This window comes from Sceloporus undulatus, chromosome 9 (assembly GCF_019175285.1).
Source record: "Sceloporus undulatus isolate JIND9_A2432 ecotype Alabama chromosome 9, SceUnd_v1.1, whole genome shotgun sequence".
In the NCBI taxonomy this organism is placed as follows: Eukaryota; Metazoa; Chordata; class Lepidosauria; order Squamata; family Phrynosomatidae; genus Sceloporus; species Sceloporus undulatus.
Window position 1 is genome coordinate 14,765,013 of NC_056530.1, and position 17,601 is coordinate 14,782,613.

The 17,601-nt window shown below is 48.8% G+C and overlaps 1 protein-coding gene across 2 annotated transcripts; it reads right to left on the minus strand.

Annotated features, from left to right (window-relative positions):
* Positions 1–17,601, minus strand: STK40 (serine/threonine kinase 40). 2 transcript variants are annotated; one of them, XM_042440244.1, is made up of 11 exons: positions 17,463–17,601; positions 9,183–9,299; positions 8,489–8,574; positions 7,935–8,078; positions 6,903–7,130; positions 6,661–6,713; positions 4,844–4,959; positions 4,394–4,538; positions 3,728–3,847; positions 3,086–3,170; positions 1–2,987 (listed from the first exon to the last, which is right to left on the minus strand). In XM_042440244.1, the coding sequence occupies exons 1-11, from the start codon at positions 17,464–17,466 to the stop codon at positions 2,769–2,771; spliced, it is 1,317 nt and encodes a 438-aa protein (XP_042296178.1). In that variant the 5' UTR covers positions 17,467–17,601; the 3' UTR covers positions 1–2,768. The 2 variants fall into 2 exon arrangements, with proteins under 2 accessions (XP_042296178.1, XP_042296179.1); XM_042440245.1 differs by lacking the exon at positions 17,463–17,601 and adding an exon at positions 10,244–10,378.

The following is a 17,601-nucleotide window of genomic DNA, read 5'->3' on the forward strand; positions in this document are numbered from 1 at the left end:
TTCTACGTTATGAAATCTTTATTGCTGACATGCAGGAATAAGTTGGATGTAATACAAAAATAGGTCTCTATACAAATTCTCTTTGCAATTTATTATTATTATCATTTTTACAACAGGATCTTTTTTGTCTCTGGTTCCTCACATATCAGCCTGCAATCTACCCAAAGCAGAAATCTCACACCGACGTGCCTCCCCACTAATCTCCCACCCCAAATTTCCTTCTTCCTTTCCATCTTCATCCAGTTTTTTTCTGTTGCATCACAATGCAAGAGAAGGGCTGGAACGCTCTCAGCTCTAGCGCTGCCGCCAGCGTATCGCTATCTTTATTCGGAGTTTGGGATGGGGACCGATACGGACACAAATCCAGCTACATTGGGGAAGGAAAAATGGGACAGGAGGCAGGGATGGAGAGAAATGCAACCCTTGAGGGATGCATTTAGGAAGGGCAACAGAGACCTCCTCCTGCACTGGATGCTTTCAGCCGCTGATGTATTACTTCTACTCTCATTAAGAAAATGCGCAGAGTAAAACCAGCTCCTTGCAGCCCAACATCAATCCAAGGCGATGCCTCCATTGTAAAACTGTAGAGTAGACCCCTCTACAAAGCTTCATGAGGACGTCCAAGCCACAAGCCGACAAGGGTCACAACTCATTTCTGGAGTGGGGAGGATATGCCTTCCCCACTCAAGGGATTCTTTCCATTCCTGCCAAATGTTCTGGGCATTGTAAGTGGTAACTCCAGAAGCTGAGCCCTGAGAAAACAAAAGGACCCCATCACTCTATCCCACCTGGAAAGGAGTTTGGGTGTTAATGGTGGAGGCTCTTAGCTGGGAGCCCTGAGGCTAAATGCACCACCGCCTTGGTCTTCTGCCTTTCTGGTAGCCTTTTCATGTTCAACTTCTGCCTGAGAGGTGAAATGGCCAAGGATGAAGCTTCAGGAGGACCACTGACTCACTGATGCTGAAGGCCTAAGACTGCATGGAAGGTGGGCAATAGTGGTCCAGAGTCACAGCAGATCCTCTGCCTCATGTGAGAAAGACCATCTAGATCCTTGTTCATTCCCTGCCTGGTGTTTCCAAAGTGGAGATAATGCATGTTCTGCCCCACATCCAGCTCCATGGAAACGCCTTGCAGAGGGCTTTAAAGAGGCCTTGCGCATTGGCCACAAAAACAACAAAGATTTCCAAAGTTTGAAATTTCAAAATCCTTCCACCTTCTCCTATAAGCAGGAAAGCATTCCTAAAACAGATTTTAGGGGCCGAAATCTGTGCTTGCATTTCTTTCTACAACCGTGGAAATGCATTTCCTCAGGAAAAACTTCCTCCTACTGCAAATAGGGCTTTGGGCTGTCCATGCCCAACTTCTTATCTCCGCTAGCAATGTGGGTTCAAACGGCTCCAGTATGAGACATGACCATGTCGGTATCACTCGCTCTTTGCTATCACTTTGACCAATGCTTCTGTCCCGGGGAAAAGAGAAGCCAAACCTTATGCCAGCGATGGTACTGGGGAAGCAAGCACAGGTAAGAGAGGAGGCTGGGGTAAGATGATCCGGAAAAGGTTGCTCGAGAATTGGCTTAAATCTGGCAAGAGAGGCATCCAGTTCGAGGAACGTGGCTCAGAAATGATCCGGTCCATTCTCGGTGCAACCTGGCCTTTGGAAGATCTTTGCCCAAAGTGCCCCGGTTGTGCAGGTAAGTGCTGTGATGAGACAATGGCAAGACGACGCAAAGAGCCCACAAAGGCTTAGCAACTCTTCTTGAACCTGACTTGCTGGTAACTGGGGTGAGGGTGGGGGAAATGGTGGGAACGGGAGAGAAGAGGAGGAGGACAAAATACCTTTTCACATTATCACAGTTCTATCTCTCCAGCTGTGCCACTGTGGGGAAGAGGGCAAGAGAGACATCAACAGAATTAACGCAACAATACCACAACCCTCGCAAGCTACCAATTGGGGGAGGAAAAAATAAAAGAAGAAACCCCAGGAAATCCAAAACAATTAGAACCGAGAGGTTTGCACCTCCAGAAAAGAAGAAAAACAACCTCTCAAAAAATGAGGAGGGAAAAAAAGAGCTACATTTTAAATAGCTTCTGGTTGGAAAAACTCTTCCTGCATCTCACAATTCGATTCTGTTCACCTGAGTCTCTGGTGTCTCAAATTGACGCTTGCGCAAATTATATCCAAACCAGGCGTTAAATTAAAAACTGAACCAACAGAAGGAGGCTTTGGGGGTAAGAGGGTGCAGAATGGAAGAGGGTTTAAGAAACAGATTTTCTTTAGTGAAACCCAGAGGGAAAGAAAAGGAAGGGGAAAGAATGAAGCTTATTCAAACCGTAGGGGGGGCGAAACGCAAACTGCAGGGTGCGCATATGTGTGTGTCTGCAGTTCAACCGCTTGCGCCAGGAAAGCGGCCCCACTGGAGCAAACCTTCCCACCTGAAGCACTTGTCCTTCCAGTCCAGAGAACAGTGTGGTTAAAAAAGACAGAGAGGTAGATTTCAGAGTCATGATTAAAAGCAGATCAGCTGTCTAGGGGGAGAGTTAAACATCTGCCCAGCTGTTCTCCCCTCCTGACCCCCAAAGAGTTGTCTTCTCTCTCTGCCCCTTGGGGCGGAGGGTGATGGTGGGATGCACCAACCCCAGCAGGCGAGACCCGTCGGGGGTCTTGGAGTGCAGGGGAAGACTTGCTACATTCTCAGGGGTCCCAGGAGGTGGCGGCAGTCAGGGCAGGTGGCATCCTTGGAAGAGGGTTCTGGCCTGGCGATGCGGCTACTTCCGAAGGTAGTGCTGTGCTAGAATGGCGGCATCGAGGGGGTTCATGGGCTGTGCATCATGCCCAAGGCGCCGCACAGGGGGGATGTTGCCAAACTGCCGCTTCTGGAGGAAGCCCTTGGCCTCGTGGAGGGTGTTCTTCTCCTCCGCCAGCAGCAGCTGTTGCCTCATGTAGTTCTCGAATTCATACTGGGAGCATTCTTCAGTCACTTTGGCCTGTGGGGAAGGGTCAGAGTGCTTTAGGGGCAGCCTGGGCAGAGGATCAGGCTTATGTCCCCCCCTGCCCCTCCATAAGCCCCTTGGGTCTTACTCACCTCGTGCGCATTTTCTGGATTTCCCACCTGGTCATCTATATCTGGCACCACCTGCAAAGGCCCACTCAGTGAAGACAAGGACTGCCTGCAGAAGAAAGGTAAGAAACGAGGCTCAGTAATGTGCAGTCTCACACCCACCGACCTCATGCCCCTGATGGCTGAGAGAGGGAATGTCCCTGGGTCCCAGGAAAAGAGTTGACGAATTTATACTGGCCTCATCCTTCCCTCTCAGCCTCCTTGAGTATGGATATTAACTCATTCTCTCAGGCAAGAATGGATACTTTTGACATTTTCCTCCTTGCTACTAGAAAGACTGCAAAAACTGTGCAATTCTCAAGGATGATTCATAATTTGGGACCCAGTGCATGTGAAACACACACTTGGGGTTCCTGTGTGGAAAATGCACAAAAAACACCCTTTTGTTTTTCCACACAGAGTAAGTCCCAAACTGCAAAGATTCTCATCCCTCCAGTGCTTAGAAAACTCATTTTTTGTCTCTCGTCTGAATGTTTTCCAGTTATCCTTTCCATCCTTCCTCTTTAGCTGCTTGCCTGTTCTTTAGGAACCCATCAGTTTTGCTTGAGGCTGGAGCCTCCGGCTGAGTGACCCCCATCCCAACTGCCTCCATGATTCCCAACTTACCAAGAAGCAATGATGGAACTCAGGGAGTCAAGCACTTCCGAGGCCGTCAATCGCTGCTGGGGGTCCAAGACCAACAGCTTCCGGATCAAGCACACTGTGTTTTCTGACACCCGTCCATCTCTGCAGGGGAACAAGGAGGGTCAGGGGAGGCTTTCCTTCACTGTGCTGACCCACTGCTAACCACCCCTGGCAGAGATCCCCACTCCCTTCCCTAAGGGGATCGCTATCCATTGGAGCACAAAAGCATTTCCAATTGCAGTTTCTTTTAATTTAAAATGCACTCATTTCTCAGTGTCCATGTGAACCCTTTATCATACTAATATGGTAATTTTATATTCTCATGTGTTATCAATGTTATATACTACCATTACAATATATATGTTAGCTATGTACCGGCATTATCATTTTCATATGCAAAGGGATCTTGCAGTAACGTTGAGATCCCTTTGCATACTGATATTCCAGATGAACATGACTATGTCTCCTATCATTTCAAAAGGCATCAACACCAACTATGTGAATGAAGCATCCCAATAGTCAGCCTGAGGAGGCCGAGGGGGCCAAGATCTGAGCTTGCTAGACAGGAAGGAAGCTGCCCATGTGGATCCTGATGAGGTGGGGAGGGTCTTCAGTGGGCCAGGACTGGGGCCAGCAGCTTTTACTCACTCTGGGATGGTGTATTCGGCAGCCTTGATCTTGCGGAAGAGCTCCTGGGGGATGCTGTCATAGAAAGGGAACTGCCCATAGAGCTTGGTGAATAGGACCACCCCCAATGCCCACATGTCGCTGGGCTTCCCACGATATGGCCGACCTGCAGGAAGAGGAAGAGAAGAAGATTCAATTATGTGGTGGTGGTGACAACAATTAAGGCATTTGGCTGGTTCGTCTCATTCCCTCTGCTGGGGCTGGAACAGATTAGAGGCACACGCAGGACATTTCCCTCCTCCAGTCAGCCTTGGTCTCTCTAGGTCAGTAATGCTGACTCTGGCCTTTCTTTCTCTCCAGGGCTCCAGCAGGATCCTTTTTTTCCAGGTCCCCCACCCAAGAGATCCTTGGCTACTGCCTCCCATCCATGGGTTGGGGAGGAAGACCCCCCTCAGAAGGGACACTGCCTACCGCTGAGGACGTCTGGGCTGATGTAGGCCGGGCTGCCACGCTGGTCCTTCAGCAGGTCGTCTTCACTCACCAGGTGCTTCCCCAGGCAGAAGTTGGTGATTGTGATCCGGTGGGTCCTGGGGGGAAAGGAAAGAAATTATGTTTGGACTAGGGGACACAACCCCCTTGTACCATGCAGGAATCCAAAACTAAAGCACTCCTGAAAGTTGCTCATCCAACCTCTGCTCAAAGCCCTCCAAAGACGGAGAGTCCACTACTCTCTGAAGAAGTCCATTCCACTCCTGGAATTGCTTTGACAGGAAAGAAGCTCTCCCTGATGTTTAGTAGGAATCCTTTCTCTTGTAATTTGAATCCATGTTGAATGTTAAGAGAAGTGACCAGAGGACCATTTGCTCTTCCAAAATGAACAAAATAGTTGAAAACTGCACAGGGCAGCCTTTAGGGCTGACAGTGTGTGTCCAGCCCTGCCATAAACCAAGTGGGACCTTTGGAGAAAAGGGCTCAGCCCTGCAAGCAGCCAGCCCCTTGATGGCTCCCTTGTGAGGAAGTCACAAAGGCCTTCCTGAGCTCATAAACATCCTCCACTTCCTTTGCCAGACAGCAACATTTTCCTCCTTTTACTCTTTCTTCCTCTTCACTGCAGAGTCCACCCCTCCCACATATACCCACAGGAGCAAACGGTGTCCAAGGCACTTCAGCTGTTAAGTGGATGAGCAGCCATTTGCTGTCGGCCAAAACCTGCCTCCCTTTGGCAGCGGGAATGGAGGGAGGGAGGTAGCAGGATAGAGTGATAAATGAACCATTTGCCTGCGTGGGACTCCAGGGCAATGACTCAGGGCCTTTTCTGCACCAGGGGACCATTGTTCAATGGATGCTCCGGTGGGTCATGCCCTCCCTGCACTTTAGAGCCAGATGCCCAGGCAGAGCATTGCATGGCTGGAGTGTGTCCTGAAGAGGGTGATCAAAATGGTGGACGGTCTGGAAACCATCAAGCCTTATGAGGAGTGGCTGAGGGAGCTGGGGATTTTTAGCTTGGAGAAGAGAAGATTACGGGGTGCCATGTATTTATTTATTTATTTATGGGCTGGATCTGGGTTCAAGAGGATCTTGCTTAAAAAAAGAAAAGAGAAATGCCTTCCAACTAAGACACACAGAGAGCTAGACTTTCCTCCTGACTACAACTGTAGATTTAGTATAAGGAAGAATGGAGGCATGACAGAAAGAGGAGCTGGTCCAAACGTCACTTGATTTTTCCCCAAAAAGGGTGTGTGTACAGAGATGGAGCTGTGTCAGGTGTATCCTCCTGAGGGTGAGCCCCAAAGCACCTGGGTGCAAAAGGGAGAGGGTGGTGGCCAATGCAGGCTCTAAGGCAAGAACGGGTTGGCCCAGTCTCCCCTCCTGTGACTCTTTGAAAGTCACCTCAGAACAGTTGCGCAAGTGACAAAGCTCTGGAGTCACCTGAGCCGTGTGGGTGCCAGAATCAAGTGTCTGACTAATGCACTATCTGACCCACATCCTCCCCAGCTCCCGCGCACTCCACTCTCTGTCCTCTCTGAAATCTTAACAAAGGCCGTTGTATACAAAGAAGGTGGGAGGAGATTAGGCAGCACCAGAATCTTCTAATGTTCTTGCCTGCCTTGTGTGTAGATGTATCCGATGGAGAAAGGAAGTGCTCCAGGATGATGCTGACCCTGGGCTCGGTGCATACCTGTTTTATTCCCTTCTGGGGATTGCAATTTTAACGAAGAGTGGCAAAAAAGTTGCACAGGAATTCCAAAAGCTAAAAGAACATGTTTGGCAAAGACACAAAAACTTACCTTTTGTTCAGCACCATGTTCCCCAGCTTCAGGTCTCTGTGCACAATGTTCTTCTGCAATGACAAAGGAGCATTTTGACTATTAAGAGCAAAGGAGAGGATTGTGCCAGACGCAAAATGACAAAAGTGAACCATGTGCTTCAACCGCCCCCTGTGCACTCCAGATACGGCTGTCACCGCTGCTCCCTCCCCAGGCCCACGCTTTCCCTGCAGCCCCTTCGGGAAGAGGACAGAGAAAGGTACCTTGTGCAAGGCTTCCACCACCCGCACCACATCATAGAAGATGACAACTGTTTCCCGCTCGCTCAGGCGCTTCTCCTTGATGACATAATGCTGGAGGTTGATGAGGTCGGCCGTCTTGTCGCTGAAGTCGTGGGCGCAGAGGCAGTCCAGCACCAGGCAGATCCGCTTCTTCATCTTCCGGACCATCCGGTTGGACTCAGGGTCTTCCACAAGCTCACAGGCTCGGTCCTGCATGGCTCAAGAAGAGTCTGTCTCAAAGACTGGGGCCTTGCACCCCCACCCAGCCCAGACTTTGCTGCTGGCTAGTCGCTGACCCCCTGCGTTGGGCAAACCTAGCCCTTCCTTTTTGGGAGTTTAGCTCTTACTGCTGGTCCAATGAAAAACCCAACTACAATGTTGGCCAGAATCCTGTATGCCATGTGAGGAATCCATAGGGATTCATTGGGGTAGAAATAGATTTTTACTAGAAGCAAAGAATTCCTCTCCACCAATACTTCATCAAGCACCTGCTAAAATGCATGAAAATGTAATGGAAGCAGTTCCCTACTCTTTTTGGAAGGCCAGCTGTGGGCTGCAAGCCATGTTCAAGTGAGTACAGAATGATATTTTATTGTCAGAGAACAACAAGGAAAATACTGTAGACTGTTGTTTTTTCAGGTCTCAAGAAACCAGCAGCTGCTCCTGACAACAGCGGCAAAAAATGTGAAAGCAATTATGACAGTTTGGAGAAAAAACAATCTGTTGGCTTTGCCTTTCCCAGACTGATAACTTCCAGATGTACTGAACAGCACTTCCCATCATCCACCAGCCAGACTACTGGGATGATGGGAGCTGAGGCCCCTCAGAACCAGAAGATGTTGGGATTGGAAGTCTTGGCTAGACAGATTTTTGGAATGTGTGTTTAGGAACACAGACCTCATAGCTTCCCAAAAGGCAAAGTCTGGTGGAGAATGCCAGCAACAACATTGCACACATCCCAGGCTAGTTGCCACTGTGAAACGCAAAGCCATGACAAGAATAAGATGGTCTTACCTGGAAAAGGCCATGGTGGTGGACCACCCCATCTTGGTTGTGCAGAAGGGACAACAAGGAGTACTCGGTATGAAGCAACATCTTCCCCTGACGCTCTTCTTGGGTTTCTGTGGCTTTGTCACTCTTGTCCTCTAAGGTGAGGATCTTTGGGAAAGGAGACAAGAAGGTTAGGTGGGTGAAAAGGAGTTGTCTCTTTCCTCAAGACATCCAGCAAGCACAAACCTCAAAACCATACATTTTTGGAGTATTATGGCTGGCTACAGAGAACTCTCAAAGGAATATATATACATATATGTGTGTGTGTGTGTGTGTGTGTGTGTGTGTGTTTATCTCCATTTGAGTGAGGCTCTAACATTTGGAGGGCAAAGAGAAGGGATGCATCTTCTCCTCAAGACTCCACTTTGTCCGTTGTGTTGCAGGGCTGTAAGCACCAATGGGCAGAAATAGAAGCAAGGTTTGAAATGCGCTGTGAATTCATTTACCATTTTACCTGAAGGGCCTAGCCAAGCCAAGCTCCACTCCAAAAGGCAAGGGCTCAGTTACATGTTGCTTACCTTGAGCTGGTAGAAGTCATCTGTCCCGTCTTTTCTTGCTAAGCACTGGACAATGCTTGGCACCGGGGAGTTGCCTAAACGAGGCCCTGGAACACACACAAATCCCCAGAATTGAACAGCTTTGCTCAGAGATATGGAGTGGATTTTTCTCCACAGAAAATTTTCTAAAATGGAAGAAATGCTATACTTTTTGTGGAAATTTTTTCACACACACTCCGCATACACATGCCAATCTGCAATTTTCTGGATGTTAGATGAACTAAATAAACAGTATAATGTTCTAGTTATTCTTTTCAGGAGACCAGTTATGTTAACAAATGAACACACTGCAACACTTATTTCTAAGCAGACCCCCTTTTGGACACTACTCTGTGATCCTTTTGAGGAATAGCAGCTCCAGAATATGTTAAATACAAGAGGAAGGTCACACAATAGATGGACAGACTCAATCTAGCAAGCCACAGCTTTTGCAAGACCTGAGGAAGGCTACTGATGACTGGAGCTTTTGGAAGCCTCTCATTATTAGGCTGCAGTAATTCAAAGTCAACGTGACTACACATAACAACAAGAAAATTAAATAAACTGGGAGCTGTTCTCCTGCCCTTCCACACTTCAGTGTGACACAGTTCCGATGGCCACATATGCTTTGGAGATCATGCATGTGTCCTATTAAGACGGAGGTCCCCCCACTTACCAAGAATGAAGGGTCCAGCCCGCTTGGTGGTGCTGTTGCTGGAAATGCCTGGGCAGAGCGCCTTGGTGGATGTTTCCCCTCCTCCTCTGTCAAACACACGCCTCTTCATTCTGAGTTCTGGAAAAAAAACAGAGAAAGAGAGTCAGAAATTTGTTTTAACAAGGCCCTGCGCTGTATCTTCATGGGGCTCCCACAGTGACCATCATGCCTGCAGACAGTTAAGGAGACCAGCTAGCCAGGGGCAAGCAGAGCTTTGTTTCAGGCCAGTGACTAGTCTGTTTCTTAGTGCAATTCAAAGTGCTGGTTATGACCTCCAAAGCCCTACACAGCTTGGGTCCAAGGTGGCCAATGGTTTTTATCTCCCCATATGAACCTGCCCAGGCCCCAAGGTCCTCAGAGGAAGCCCTTCTTTCAGTCCCACCATCTTCACAGGTAGGCATGGTTGAGGACCGAGACAGGGACTTCTCAGCAGCTGCCCTTGAGTTCTGGAAATCCCTCCCCAGGAATGGTTCCCTGTTTATTGTACTTCTGTCGGTAGGCTAGCTTCTCCTCCCCATTAACATAAACAACAAAGGAAAATACAGCATTGCTGAACCTTAAGGGAGTTGGAGTAGATGTCCTCTGGGATTCCTCCCGACACTACTATTCTATGACTCGAAATTTCAGGCAATACATCAGGGACACACACAGAGGTACCAGAAACTCAAAAGTGGCGATCCTTGGACTGTTGTGAGTCCAGGGCAAATTTACAGGAAAGGAAGGAACAACTGCACCCAAACAGCACAAATATGGTGCCAGCCCCTGGCACAATGGGGTAAAATAAATTGCCTGCCAGCCCCGCATGTCAGACAGCCTGAGAAGCACTAGTGTAGAAGATTTGCCCTTTCCCATGTTTGTTCCCTGCCTGTTTCTCAGACCGAAGAGGAAGACGGTGAGCTGGTTTGGCACCCAGAACCACCCGCCCAGGGCTGAGGCACCCGGCATAATGTGACACAGGGAAATACGAGAGACGTTCCCACGCTGCTCAGGTTGAGAGGCAGCATGTGGAACGGATGACTCACTTCTTTCCCCTGAGACTCCTGGCAAGGCACCCTTCCTGCCATCCAACCTGAAACGTCAGCTGCTGCTCTCTGCATCAGCGACTGTGGCTGGCCAGCTGGTGGGCAGAAGCAAGGAGAGGTGCCCAGGTGGCATGGGGCCACAGAGGATCTTTCCAAAGCATCTGGTGTTCATGCAAAAAAAGGGGGAATCCTACATGAAGCCTACCACTCTTTCTTTGTCGAGACAAAGACTTCATAGCTGTTCTGTGCAAACCAATACAGTTGGCCCTCCACATTTGTAGCTTGGACATTTGCAGATCTGATTACTTGCAGTTTCAATAAATATGTTCTCTCTAGGAATCTCTAGGTCCTCCAGTGCAACTCTGCCTGAGGTTGACCATAGAATTGTGCTGGAAAAACCTAGAAGTTCCTAGAGAAAACACTTCTCTAGGCAATTGTAGGTCCTCCCAACATGATTCTATGATCAACTTCTGCCAGGTATTGACCACAGAGTTGCATACTATTTAGTATGATTGCTTGGCTTCCAAAATCAGGTGAGATCAGGAAGGCATGGTGGTACTCTAATGCACATCATCCTCGCAAAGCAAATAAACCACATGCAACTCTCAATGACCTGTGAGGAAATACAGGCCTGGTGAAGGCTTCAGAGCTGGAGGGAAGCTGAGGAGGAGGATGTAGGGAGATGTGTAACTTCTGGTCGGCCCCTGTGGTCAACTCCATGAGGGGAGCAAAGGCATGCCAAGAACTTTAACTGGACTGGCGGTTCAGGTTGCTCCATGCAGCCCTTGTAGGCAACCAAGTGGGATGCCTTGGTGCAAAGAACAGGCAGCCATGGCCCCAAAACACACAGCTGTGAAAGGGGCCGGGGGGACCCGAGTCAGAAGCCAGATGTTCTCAATCTTTGGCCTCTTGCTTCATATCTGGCCACCTCTGAAGAGCAAACGTAAACATCTGCTTCTGTTCCAACTCTGTGTGGCATGGAAAGAGAAGCCAGCCCAGCAAAACTGCTTCCGTTACTGAATCGGCACCTCCTTTTGGCCCCTGATCCATTTGTGGGGACCCTTGAAAAGCCCCACTGTCCTGCAATTTCCATGCAACAACAACTTGTTTCAGAGATCCAAAGAGCACCAAAGCCCAGCTGCCCAGGACTTGCGCATATACACACAAAGGGCCTGTGTACTAAGGTGGCAAAGCGCTGAGGATGAAGGAGGAGGACATTAGACAAGGGCTGCATTTAAAACATCGCAATGGGCAAGGAACTGAAACTCCAGCAGATCTGGTGAAAGCCTCACTTTATAATTCCTAGAAAAATCGTGCCTGGGAACTGGGGAGGCAAGAACAGATCATGACTCAGCCGAGGCAGAAATAACGGACCATCCTTACAAGGAAACCCTGTTGGAAACCTGACCCAGGTTAAGCAATAAAAGGAAAAGGCCAGGAGAAGCTGTGAAGCCCAACAGACTTCTGCAAGGGAAGGAAGCAAAGACGTGCAGAATGCAGGCAATGAGAAATAGCGGGACAACAGTGGATGGAACATAATAGTGGGGCAGTGCATCGTTCTGGGCAAAGTCCAAAAAGATCCATTCACAAGTCTTCTTTTGGTCTCAAAGGACTTGCTGGTGGCCCAGAAGAGCTTCACTGATGCCTCTGAGATCTCTAGGGACAAGCACATCATGTCCCAGCTGTCCTGAAATATGTGGGACCGAGTCCAGGACTTCAAAGATGTAGAACTGGGTCTGAAGCAATTCTGCTAGGCAGGTGCAAACTTCTCCCCCACAGGATCCACCTGAGGCTTATGATTTTCGAGGAAGAGCTTTCTCTTGGTCCCATCGACACTCCAAATGGAAGACAGAGCCTTCTAGGTGGATGCTTCCAGACTATGGCATTCCCTTCCATGGGAGGCTTAGCTGGCTTCTCCTCTTTCCACTGGCAGGCAAAGACCTTTTTATTTTAACAGGCCTTGGACTTTGCATTGGTTTTGCAAAAGAGGGAGTGCTGGACCTTCATCTTTAAGGTATAAACATGCTTTTAAGTGCTTTAAATGCTTCCTTGTATTTTTCTATAGTGAATCAATAAAATATGAATTTTAAAAGTAATAATTTTAAATCACTTTTAAATTGTATACTCTCCTGCCAGGCGGAGGATGCGATATTTCACCCGGCCGTGCAGAAAGTAAAGCCTCCTCAAATGCCCCGACCGGCCTAACCCCGGATAGCATGAGTCAGATAAACATCCTCATTGCTGGACTCTGTTAAAGGGCATTGAAATGTCAGCAAAGGAGTTCTTCTTTTGCACTTCTGTCACACTGGCAGCTTCAGCAACAACAATGGCCGCTGCAAGGAATGAGTAGGTTTGGCAAGCTGGACGGCTGTGCAACTGGCCGGAAGAGAGAAAGAGAAAAGACAAAGACACACAGACAGGGAGAAAGACAAATCTATCCAACCACACAGGGCTCTAAGGAGGATGAAGCCCTAGCCAACTATTTTGCAAAGAACGCAAGCGGAGGGCTGAGTTTACCTTCTTCCTAATTACAATCCAACCTGTACTATCATTAAGTCCAGTTCATAAACTGGTGGAAATTCAGGATGGTTCACTGATAATGTTCGCCAGAAGGCAAGAGGTGGCCCTGCAGTCAAATATCTCACGAAGTTTTAATTTTGGAAGGGTGAAAGGCTGTATGTTCAATGACAACATTCCCTAAAGACAGAGTGATGCTACTCGCCAGCGGCAAAGCAAGGTGAAAACATTTCCCCCTCCTATGTGTTTTTTTTCCCTGTGGAAAATGCTTGGCTTTTCAAGATGCACTGGTTAATAAAGTTAATCAGTCACACAATGAATGAACCCAATACAAGTCAAACAGGGCAACCGTGACAGCTACAATGCTGGCCAAAATTGAGGTTTTAACTCGGAGAGAGGGAAGTGACTGCACTTAGGAAACACAGCTGCACCGTTCTCCTGGATTGCAAAAATCAACCTGTTGGTAGTTGGTAGGATGCTGCTCTGAGAAATTTTGGAGACTTCAAGAGGTGCCTGTACACACACAAATTATTATTGTTATTATTATTTTGCATAGACTCTGTTTACTCTGACTTCTCTGGTTGCACACCTCTCAGCCCCAGAGTGATGCTGCAATCAGGGCTGGAATAATTGAAAAGAAAAGCTCAAACCCTCAGGGTTTCAGCAGGACCATCTCTTCCCACTCCCAGGGCCTGCAAGTATTCCTGATCCTTTTATGGGTCAACCACCTGTTGAGCGGTCATGCAACCCGACTGACCAATGCACGGCTTGCTTGAGCCATCAGCCTGTCCGTTTTCTCCTTCACGCGCATGGAGGTGTAAGAAGCCGCCTTCGCCGGCTAGGAGAGTCAGAGTTTCAGTGCTTTGATTTCACAATCGGTAGCTCCCAACTTTGTCTGACTCCTCCATAATTAAAGACCTCGAGCAGAAAATATACGTGCCAGATGTATTTATTATGCCCATAAATCAGTTGCTGTCTCAATCTCTTTCTCTCTCATACACACACTTACAACTTCCTATCAGGATTAAACAGAGAGTTTTAGAGATCACCGAAAATACAAGAGACATTTTAAAAAGAGGAAAAGCCACCAGGGGTTTATGCAATAAAGATCACATACCTGCCTGAATGGGAATCATGTGGCCCTCCAGATGTTATCAGACAACAGCTCCCAGCATTCTTCACCATTGGCTGTGATGGCTAGGGAGCTGCTGGGAGCTGTAGTCCAGCAAGGTGGGAAGAGCCATGTTATATTGGATGGGAATCTATGCATCTATCTATCTATCTATCTATCTATCTATCGACAGTTATGCTCCTGAGAAAATCTCATCCCCCGATTGGGGGGACTTACTGGAAAGTAAGTCCATGGGGAATGACATGCCCAAAGCCTGAGGAAAGGCATGCCAAGGAGAGCACCGGATCTGCCAATCCATCTCTGTACCCAAAGCGGCCGTCCTTACAACCCTGGCTTGTGGCCTACCACAAAACCACAATTCTAAGGTGGCCTATCAACAATCACAAGGAAAGGAAAGATTGCCAATTGACAAATTAAACACTCAAGAGAAGAAGCACCATTGACATGTTTCCAAACCAAAGGCTTGAGACACCTGTGACGGGGCCACAGACCATGATCCCTGAGGGCCATCTAAAACTGGCAAAGGACCAGAGGAATCAAATTCAGCTGACCCACAATCTCCTTGACTCTTGTTTAAAGAGCACTTTGTGTGTGTTACTTGCAAGTGCTTACAGATTCCTCTCCAGGCTGAGCACAGTCTTCCTCATTCATGCAACGGATGTTTTAAATCCCAGGCAGGGCCTCCACTTCAAGCATCAACAATTGTCTCAAAGCCACAAAGTTGGGAGAGACTCCAAGGATCACTAGGGGCTGTGCAGGGATCCACAGCTAAAGCAACTCTGAAAGATGGCCATCAAACCCTGGTTTCAAAACCTCCAACAAAGGAGAGGGAGAGAGCCTACCACCCACCCAGGCAGCCTATGCTATGGCCACAGAATCACAGAGTTGGAAGAGACCCCAAGGGTCATCCAATGCAACCCCATTCTGCCATGCAAGAAGACACAATCAAAACCCTCCCTGTGAGAAATGGCCATTCAGCCTCTGTTTAAAAACCTCCAAAGGAGGAGACTCCACCAGTTCTCACCATCAAAAGGTTCTACATTCTTTACTCAAAACCTCCTTTCTTGCCATTTGAACCTGTTGGTTGGATCCCTTCCAGCAATTCAGGTGTGTCAAGAACGGTTCTCACATCACCTCTTCTGCTTCTCCGTTTCACTGATTTAGCAAACCCTTTTCTTCTCTGCCACGGCTGCTTGCTCTGCACAATTGCTCTCCGCATCTTTGTCTCTCCCAGGAAGGCGCACCTGTCCCACTGCATGCTCAGCACCTCCATCGCATCACAAGCCGGTTTGTGTTTCCATCATTCAGCTCCCAGTCAGTCCAGGGCAAGCCAGGCAGAGCTCTCTCAAACGGGAAGGGGCCCTGGAGAGTGGGGAACATCCTTGGCAGCAATGCCCACCAGCCCTGATAGCAACTAGGTATGGGCTGGCAGAAAGCAGAGCAGCTGCTGTCAAAGAGGAGCCCTTCATGTTCGGCCCCAATGTCTAAGAAACAAAGCGAGTGCAAACGTGGGGAAGGGGGAGAAATGGAGGAAGATGCAAGAAGGGGAGGAGTGGCCAAGAAAGAGAGCAGAAAGAAAAGAAGGAGGAGGAGGAAGAGGAAAGGTGGCTTGACTGTCTGGGGGTGGCTGGGTAAAGGCACTTAGACAGCTAAATATAAACTAAATTAAAGGGGGAGCGCACAGCTGCGTAACAGGGAGAGAGTTACAAGGGAGTGAGGGCCTGTGGTTCCCCTGAATGCAGGAATTGCAGAAGGGGAAAATAGACCCCAGAAGCAATGGAAGTAAACAGGTGTATGCTTTATATCTTTACTCGACTCAGTTATCTGTACTGAGTTTCCTCCTTGCCATCCATGTGCACACATTCACAGACCAAGTTGTGCCAGCTATTCTCTTTCCCAGAGCACTCCATCACAGGCCTCCTTGCCAGCCATGCCCTTTCATAGACTACTCCAGAGGGGCCCTTTCATAGACCCCTGCCAGCCATGCCCTTTCCCAGGGCACTCTTTCCCATCTCCCATCCTGCCAGCCATGCCCCCTCCCAGGCCCCCCCGGCCCCCTCCCCCCCCCCCCCCCCCCCACCAGCCATGCCCCTTCCTCAGCCACCTTGTCCCCATCTCCATCCTGTACGTAGCTTGCCAGGCCCTTTCCCATGGGTCTCCACTGCAGACCCCTGCCAGCCATTCCCTGGCCCCAAGGACTGTGAGGCACGGAGCCTTATCTGTCAGAGAGAGAGAGAGAGAGAGAGAGAGAGAGAGAGAGAGAGACAGCTCTACTGCCACCATAAACTACAGTTCCCAGAATCCCCTAGCAACTGAGCCAGGGCAGTTAAAGTGGTCTCAAACTGGGTTATTATTTCTGCAGTGCGTTTTGGATCACCATTGCATTCTGTGGATTGATCCAGGTGAGTCTCCCTGATTGTCTGAAATGCTTGGCACCACAAGGGGCTGGGGATATATATATATATATATATATATATATATATATATATATATATATTGCGCAGGGATATTCACGTCTAAATAAAAGAAAAATGGGACCCATGTCTAACCTGCCTTCTTGCCCAGATCCTGCAATAAGCCCTTGGCCATAATAACCCTCCTGATCGAATCTATCCATCTGGTTTGTGGCCTTCCTCTCCTTCTTCTACCTTTCCTAGCATTCTTGTTTTTCCAAATGATCCATGCCTTTTTATGATGTGGCCAAAGTACGATAGTCTCAACTTGACCATCATTCCTTCTAAGGAGAGCCCTGGTCTGACCTATTAAAAGATCCATTTGTTAAGTCTTCTTAGCTGTCCATAGGGAATCATTGGGGAATCCTTGCCCATAGGGAATCATTGGGGAATCCTTGCCCATAGGGAATCATTGGGGAATCTTGCCCATACGGAACATTGGGGAACTCCTTGCCCCTAGGGAACCATTGGGGAATCCTTGCCATCGGGAACCATTGGGGGCATCTTTGCCCATCGGGCACCATGGGGTCCTCCAGGGAATCATTGGGGAATCCTTGCCCATAGGGAATCATTGGGGAATCCTTGCCCATAGGGAATCATTGGGGAATCCTTGCCCATAGGGAATCATTGGGGAATCCTTGCCCATAGGGAACCATTGGGGAATCCTTGCCCATAGGGAACCATTGGGGAGTCCTTGCCCATAGATAATCCATAGGGAAACATAGGGATTATTTGCCCATAGAGAACCATTGGGGATTACATGTCCATAGAGATTTAAAGGGGATTAATTGCCCATAGGGACTCATTAGAGATTAATTGCCCATAGAGAACCATAGGGGAATCCTTGCCCATAGGGAAACATAAGGGAGTACTTGACCATTGAGAAACCATACCTGCCCATAGGGAACCATTGGGGAACACCTGTCTATAGGAATATATTGGGGATTGCTTCCCCATAGAGAACCATGGGGCAAGTATTCTCTCTGGGCCAGTATTGCTCTGTGTTTCCCTATGAGCAAGTATGGCTTCTCTACTGCCCCGCTGCGGCCCTCCCTTCCGAAGCTGAGAGAGTGTGACCCTCCTTCCCTTCTCCTCTCCTTCCCCTCCGGAGCCTCACCCATCTCGGCCTCCTCCGGCCCCGGCCCCGCCGGCCACCGTCCCACTCGCTCGCTCTCCCTCCGCCACAGCCTCCGCCACCTGACAACGGACGTGACGCAATTCTGACGTCATCGCCCCCTCGCTGCCCTCCCAGCGCC

Excerpts from the sequence above, each read along its gene's own strand:
- STK40 (XM_042440244.1), bottom strand. Across the intron at positions 7,131-7,934 it reads ACCACCATGGCCTTTTCCAG|GACCGAGCCTGTGAGCTTGT; the intron begins GTAAGACCATCT and ends TGAGCCATGCAG. Across the intron at positions 2,988-3,085 it reads ATCCAGAAAATGCGCACGAG|GCCAAAGTGACTGAAGAATG; the intron begins GTGAGTAAGACC and ends CCTTCCCCACAG.